At 38.4% G+C, this 7,436-nt stretch overlaps 1 protein-coding gene across 1 annotated transcript; it reads left to right on the top strand.

Moving 5' to 3' along the window:
- The first annotated feature begins 241 nt into the window (after positions 1-241).
- LOC129248113 (uncharacterized) lies at positions 242-1,948 on the top strand. Its single transcript, XM_054887549.1, has 2 exons — positions 242-954; positions 1,200-1,948. Exons 1-2 carry the CDS (start codon positions 801-803, stop codon positions 1,454-1,456), a joined length of 411 nt encoding a protein of 136 aa, XP_054743524.1. The 5' UTR covers positions 242-800; the 3' UTR covers positions 1,457-1,948.
- The last annotated feature ends 5,488 nt before the right edge of the window (positions 1,949-7,436 follow it).

Here is a 7,436-nt window from a genome sequence, read left to right as displayed (position 1 = left end):
TTGTCAACAGCAGTATCTGATTACGCGGCATCATGTTGTACTGAATTGCAAACGGAAAACGAAAGAAACCCTTTGTCACAAGCACAACTCACTGATTGGATAAGGGATTTGGAATTGTCAAAAGAAAAGGCCGAACTACATGCCCCTCGTATGCAACAATTTAAATTTGTTTCATCCGATGTTAAGGTAACATATTATAGGACTCGTCACGAGCAATTCTCCCAGCACTATACGAAGAAGGACAGTGTTTGTTATTGCAAAAACATTGCTGGTCTATTTAAACAGTTTGGTAAACCATATGATTCAAAAGAGTGGCGATTGTTCATAGACGGCAATTAAGGCTGTATTATTGCATATTGGCAACCAAAAGCCATCTATCCCGATCGCGCATGCAGTAAATACGAAGGAAACATATGAGACAATGCAAAAATTGCTTAAATTAATTAAATACGAAGAACATGATTGGAAAGCTATGTGGTCTACAATCTGGATACACAAAATACTGTTGCTTTCTATGCAAATGGGATAGCCGAGCACGTCAAGACCACTACATCATAAAGGATTGGCCAGAACGAATCGAGTTTCAAGTTGGGGTGGATAACATAAAATACTCACCACTTATAAAAAAGGAAAAAATAATTCTACCTCCACTCCACATCAAGCTCAGCCTTATCAAAAACTTTGTCAAGGCTTTGGACAAAGAAGGCGAAGCTTTTCATTATTTGAAAACAATCTTTCCACAGATTTCAGAAGCAAAAATATAGGAAGGGATTTTTGTGGGGCCGCGAATAAGGAAAATAATGGCCAATACCCATTTCAAAGAACTATTGTCACCAGTGGAGGCAGCAGCGTGGGACTCTTTTGAAAAGGTCGTTACTTCTTTTTTAGGCAAACACAAAAGTCCTAACTTCGAGCTGATACTGAACGATTTAATCAAAAACTATGCGGAAATGGGTAAATAAAAAACACATATAAGACCGTTTTCCCAGTTAACTTTAAAACCAAACAAAAAACTTCAAAGCAAATTTTTAAATTTACATGAGAATATATAGCCCTTAATCTGAATTTATTGCCCTGCTCCGAACAAACAAGAACGACCAAAATTTGTTCTGAATTGGAAGATTAACCCAGCTTAAGAAAATTATATGCTAATGTGTCACCTATGTATATATCTAATTCCCTTTTTAATTTTCTTTCAGGAGTAAATATGTCTTTCAAAATTCATTTTCTGCACTCCCATTTAAATTTTTTCCCGAAAAATCTTAGCGACGAAAGCGACGAGCATGGCGAAAGGTTTCACCAGCAAATGAAAATGATTGAAAGTCGGTATCAAGGATTCTGGGATGTCGCTATGATGGGTGACTACTGTTGGTTTCTCATAAGAGAAACCGATCCTTATATAAATAAGCGTCAAAACAAGACACATAACTTTTTCAATTATAAAATAAGATCATAGAGTTAAGACAGAGTCATATGTACATATGCTATTATTTGTAGGGTACTTAAGTTTTACTATATGGATATATTTACTTGAATGCTTGTAACTTTTGTATTAGTTCATCGATTTTGTTTAATCAAAGTTTATTTTTTTTGTAATAAAACAGAGCTTAGAGTGAAAACAAAAAATACACGAAAAAGTAAACAGTTTTCGAGATCCTTTCTCTCAAAGTACAAATTTTTTTATATTTTTACAAAAAAAATTTAAAAAATCCGTTATGATAGTTCGTTATCTTTAAATCTGCAGGACCTAGCAGAAAGTGTTTTACACACAGTTTATAGCAAATTTTATTACCTTTTAAAAGCTTTAAACGGTTTTGGAATCGCTCAATTCGTTTTCGAGATATATATGATTAAGTGGGCCCAATTTTTTGTTTTTTTGAAATAACGGTAATTCGTAAATATCTCAAAAACGTTACCATAGAATAAAAAATAACCTTGATTTTCGGAATCAGACGGTGATTTTACATAGGAATTTCATAACGGCGTCTCTGGTGCATTTTGGCTGTAAACCAGTGTTGTTGTTTGCTTTTAGTCGTTCGTGAGTTATAGCGTCGCAAACATGGAGCAAAATAAAGAGAAAACACGGCATATTTTACAGTACTACTACGATAAAGGCAAAAATGCATCCCATGCTGCCAATAAAATTTGTGCAGTTTATGGCCCCATACAGTTTCCATTTCCACCGCACAACGATGGTTTCAACGTTTTCGTTCTGGTGCAGAGGTGATCGAAGACGCGCCACGGTCCGGAAGGCCTGTCATCAAAAATTGCGATAAAATCGCTGAATTGATCGAAAGAGACCGGCATAGTAGCAGGCGTAGCATCGGCCAAGAGCTGGGCATGAGTCATCAAACCGTTATAAACCATTTGAAGAAGCTTGGATTCAAAAAGAAGCTCGATGTATGGGTGCCACACGACTTGACGCAAAAAAACATGTTTGCCCGTATGGATGCATGTGAATCGCTTCTGAATCGCAACAAAATCAACCCGTTTTTGAAGCGGATGGTGACTGGTGATGAAAAGTGGGTCACTTACGACAACGTGAAGCGCAAACGGTCGTGGTCGAAAAGCGGTGAAGCTGCCCAGACGGTGGCCAAGCCTGGATTGACGGCCAGGAAGGTTCTTCTGTGTGTTGGGTGGGATTGGCGGGGAATCATCCACTATGAGCTGCTCCTCTATGGCCAAACGCTCAATTCGGACCTGTACTGCCAACAACTGGACCGCTTGAATGCAGCACTCATGCAGAAGAGGCCATCTTTGATCAACAGAGGCCGAATTGTTTTCCATCAGGACAACGCCAGGCCACACACATCTTTGGTGACGCGCCAAAAGATCCGGGAGCTCGGATGGGAGGTTCTTTTGCATCCACCGTATAGTCCGGATCTCGCACCAAGTAATTACCACCTATTTCTGTACATGGCGAACGAGCTTGGTAGTCGGAAGTTGTCCACAAGAGAGTCCTGTGAAAATTGGCTCTCCAAGTTTTTTGACAATAGGGAAGCGAGCTTCTATAAGAGGGGCATTATGAAGTTGGCATCTCGTTGGGAACTCGTCATCGAACAAAACGGCGCATATTTGACTTAAATCGCATTATTATAACCAATTTTATGAACAATTGAAAATTCAATAAAAATACCGCAAGACTTTTTGACAACCATATATATTGGAAAATATAAAATTAAAATGTCTATTTTAAAAAAAATGTCCCATATGGCATATAATATATTTACAAAAATGTTGCTTGCAACAAACTTTTGCTATTGGCAGCATCTGCAGAAAAAATGCGATCAAGTGCAGAGATGACAGAGATTTGCTTCAGCATAGAAGAAAAGTAAGAAAAAACTACTCAAATATCCAAAAATGGATTTGCAAAATGTGTTCAACAAATTGCAGCAAATACCAAAGGAATATGCAGAAAATTATCATGAAAATCAAAACGATCAAATATAGAAAACGGAAAATGGTTCAAATGAACAAAGTTAAATGCCAAAGGATTTTCGTTTGTATTCACACACAAAGCGAAGAACCGCTCAAAAAGTTCAACTGAACACCACAGATTGAAAGTGGCCGTTGCAACGCTCGTTTTGCCCTACCTACTCAGTGCTTTGCACTCAACTTCCACTATTTGTTGAGTACTTGAAATTTTCGCCTCCATTTGCCGCCATTACTATGAAGTAACTGCGTGCAAAAAAGTTGACTTCTAAGCTGGCGAAAGCGAATAGAAAGTGGAAACAATCAAGATGGTAGAAAATAAATCTAAAAGCAAGTATTAGCCAAAAGCGCTCAGCTCAAACTGATAAATTAACAATTTAGGTAATCAGCAAATTTATATTTACCATCAGTTGAACGCAATTTCCCTTCTTGAAATAAGGGTGATCAATTCGTACAAAGTTATCAGAAGATAAAATGAGCATAATGATTGGTTGGTGTCAGTGGTTCCCTAGTAACTACTCAGCAAATGCCATTTTGTTGCATTTCTCGGGAACAACTGCTCTTAATTCTACCTGACTCCAATAAGTCAAACTCTTTGCCTGGGTACCTAAACCTTGTCGTTGGTGGTTGCGATGGCTGGATTATACCATCGATGTCCAGGCATACTACCAGACTCAACCATGTTGGAGACGTTAAGCGAAGTGGCTGTGTACGTCTTGCTGTGACCTGAGCGAATCGACGATACTGACAGCGAGCTCGAGGCATTGAGGCAACTCGGCATAGGAGACTCTAACGGAATATCACTGTCAGATATCGATGAGGTGATAGTGAAGCGGTGAAGAAGTAAAAAAGTGATGGCCAGCTCTAATAGCACTCAAATAAATCTTCAACATGTCAAAGCCGCCTCGGCGGTAATCGGAAGGGCAATTATTGGGCCTAGACACCAGGCTTCAAGACACCAGGATTCTCATGGGCCAGATTGGAGGTTTAGCTGTTTCTCGAGAAATTTTAGAAAAAACGAAAACAGCAATACTCACCTTCTTAAATAAAGAAAGTTTCTCTGACAACGCCGTATATGAAGCCAAAAATAGGGCTCTAGTTAGGAGATATATTAATAATTCACTCAACGGATAAACAATATGTGAAGTACAAGAAAAGGAGAAATAGTAACCAGATCTGGTAGAATAACGGTATATACAAAATATCCTGAGGGTTCCGGTAAGGTGATGTACTATCATGATGAAAAGAATTCTGAAAGCGTGGCCAATATCAGGCCGTTAACCAACTTTAAGCGAATTTGACAGAATCAACTGAGGGACTGACGTAACTTTGGTCACGAAGCGATTTGTTTAAAAAAAACTAAGATTGTGTTAGAGATTTACAAAAAAATAACAATATCTATTCATTGCTCTCTGAACAACGACTTATTGGACGAGTGTGTGAACGCGTGTGAAATAATCGTACAGAATTCGGCTGGCCAACCTATGTCGGAGCAGCCGAAGTAGCTCGCTCAATTTTCTTGGTCGGTAGGTCCTAAACTTATTAAACTTGATCTTGGAAACCTGGTTGATTATGAGGTTAAAATTGTTCAATTCAAACCAAACAATCAATGGAGCCTTTTACAGCATTAAAAATTAACAAAAGTAAAAGACTGTTCTTCTCCCTTTACAAAGAGTCTAGATTAAGGAGCTTCAAAAGGAACGTAGGGTATTTGATTCTATACGGTTTTTCAATAGGTGCGCTTCAACTTTTTTCCGATAGGGAGGGCGAACGACGCAATATTTTTTATTTTTCGCTTGTCATTTGTAAACTTCATTAGTATACATTTCATCATGGAACGCTACACACTTGAGCAAGGATTGCAAATCGTGCAAATTTTTTATGAAAATAATCGTTCTGTTGCTGCTACTTTAAGAGCATTACGGCCATTTTACGGTCCATTTAACAAGCCGTCCCGTTTTGGGGTTATGTGAAGTCATTGGTCTACAGTAACAAGACGGCGACGATTTGTGAGCTCAGAGCCAATATTGAACGCGAAATTGCTGGAATTTCGGCCGATTTATACAAAACAGTGGTCGAAAATTGAGTTCAACGATTGGACTTCGTAAAACGTGCACGAGGTGGTCATGCAAAAGAAATCGAATTTCATACTTAAATGTATATGTTCAAACTCGATAATAAAAAAAAATTAGTTAAAAAAGTCAAACCGTTTGTGTTTTATTCAAAAAAGTTCAAAAGTTGAAGCGCTCTTACTGAAAACCCCTATACTTATCGAAAGCTGATCGTAAGGTCTTGAAATGATAACTGCATACTCCACTTGAGAACGGGCAACGGCTGGTTGTATTTCAACGAATGAAGTGTATAACTGAATACGATTTTTTAAGATTGAAACTACAGGGTGAACGATATGAAGTGTTACCTACTCAAAACACAATAACTTTTTTGTGTGAAATTAGTTTTTATTGATTTCAAAGCCAAATTTTTCAAAAATGATTACAATTTTAACATATATTCACTTTAGCTCGATATGACCACCTTTTGCCTTGACTATAGCCTTCAAACGGTCAAAACATGAGTTGCATCTTGCACGAATGTGATCTTGAGGTATTTTGGTCCAATCTCACATAATCGCTTTTTTCAGCGCATCCATTCTGGCACATTTTTTACTCCTCACCTTGCTCTCCGAATTGGTCCAGATGGAATAGTCCATCGGATTTGCGTCTGGCGAATTCGAAAGCCATTGTGTGATTTTTTAACCATTCTTGGTTCATACGAGCTTTATGAGACGGTGCCGAGTGTTGCTGGAACGGCCATGGTTTACGATCGAAATGTTTGCGTGTCCATGGCTCTAAAACAGCTTCTGAAACATTTTTCCGATAATAAGTCGCATTCACTTTGACACCAGGCTCGATAAAAACGATTGGAGAGCGGATTGCGATGGAAAATTGCCTCGAGTGGCCATACGTAGGCTCAAATTCTCGTATGAGCGTTCGGTCAAGTAAACACGATCGTTTTGAGTGTTTATGAACTGGTCAATTGAGTAATTTACGTTCGTGCAAGTGCAACAACTCCTTTGCTCTTTCGCACCGAACTTTTTTTTGCTGGGGTGAAAGATCGTGTGCTTTTTGGAACTTATAAGCCTTGACCTTGAGCTCATTTTTCAATATGCGTCGAATGCTGTCTTGCGATATTTTCAGTTCTTTGGCCATTTTTCTTCCACTTCGACGTGGATTTCGTTCAAGTCGAGTCTTCACTATCCGAACCATTTCTGCTGTTGTTGCGGTTTTTTTTTGGGCCACCTCCATAGCGTTTTGGAATGCTACCAGTATCATTGTAACGTTTTATAGGGCGATACACAAACATTTTATTCACTTTGCGGTGACTGAGCTCACGAACAATGGCTGGTTGTGATTTTCCAGCCAAATATAACGGAATCACACTATTACGTTTGAATTCCATCACAGAAAAAAAATCAACAAAACTGAAACACAAATGCTTTTGATGGCTTATAAACAATACATTGAACTGTCATTAGAACAATTTTGACGTTGATGTCATGAACTGTTTTACAGATACAAGCAGTGTGAAGTTGGAAACACTTCATATCGTTCACCCTGTAATATCACTGAAGATATGATAACAGAAAATTGAGTATCAATTATAAGCCTAAGATCTTTCAACGCTGTTGCATTTTGTAATACATAATTATCAATGGTGTAAGATGTGTTTGAAATATTCTGAGACTTCGAAATTTTAAATGAAAACATCGCCTTGTACAAGGTGAACTGCGGTGTCGGGGCAGGTTACTACTCCAAACCTCAACAACTATCTAAATCAATGCTCCTTCCAGTGTAATATAGTGTATTCCAAGTAGATTTGCTAGCCATGAGGAAAGCCCGCAAAGTAATCTCCGACATCATACAAGGGGCAGTCGAGATACCTTGACGGGAAGCCAGTCTGGTTTAAAGCGATAAACTTAAAATATGTAGCTTCCAAACTTGTAA

Source organism: Anastrepha obliqua, chromosome 5 (assembly GCF_027943255.1).
Source record: "Anastrepha obliqua isolate idAnaObli1 chromosome 5, idAnaObli1_1.0, whole genome shotgun sequence".
Taxonomy (NCBI): Eukaryota; Metazoa; Arthropoda; class Insecta; order Diptera; family Tephritidae; genus Anastrepha; species Anastrepha obliqua.
Note: the sequence above shows the minus strand (reverse complement) of the source record. Positions and strands in the feature narration are given on the sequence as shown.

Bases quoted from the DNA above. Each gene is read 5' to 3' on its own strand.
- LOC129248113 (XM_054887549.1), top strand. From the start codon at position 801: ATGGCCAATACCCATTTCAAAGAACTATTGTCACCAGTGGAGGCAGCA. The intron at 955-1,199 runs GTAAATAAAAAA...ATTTTCTTTCAG, and splicing joins CAAAAACTATGCGGAAATGG to GAGTAAATATGTCTTTCAAA.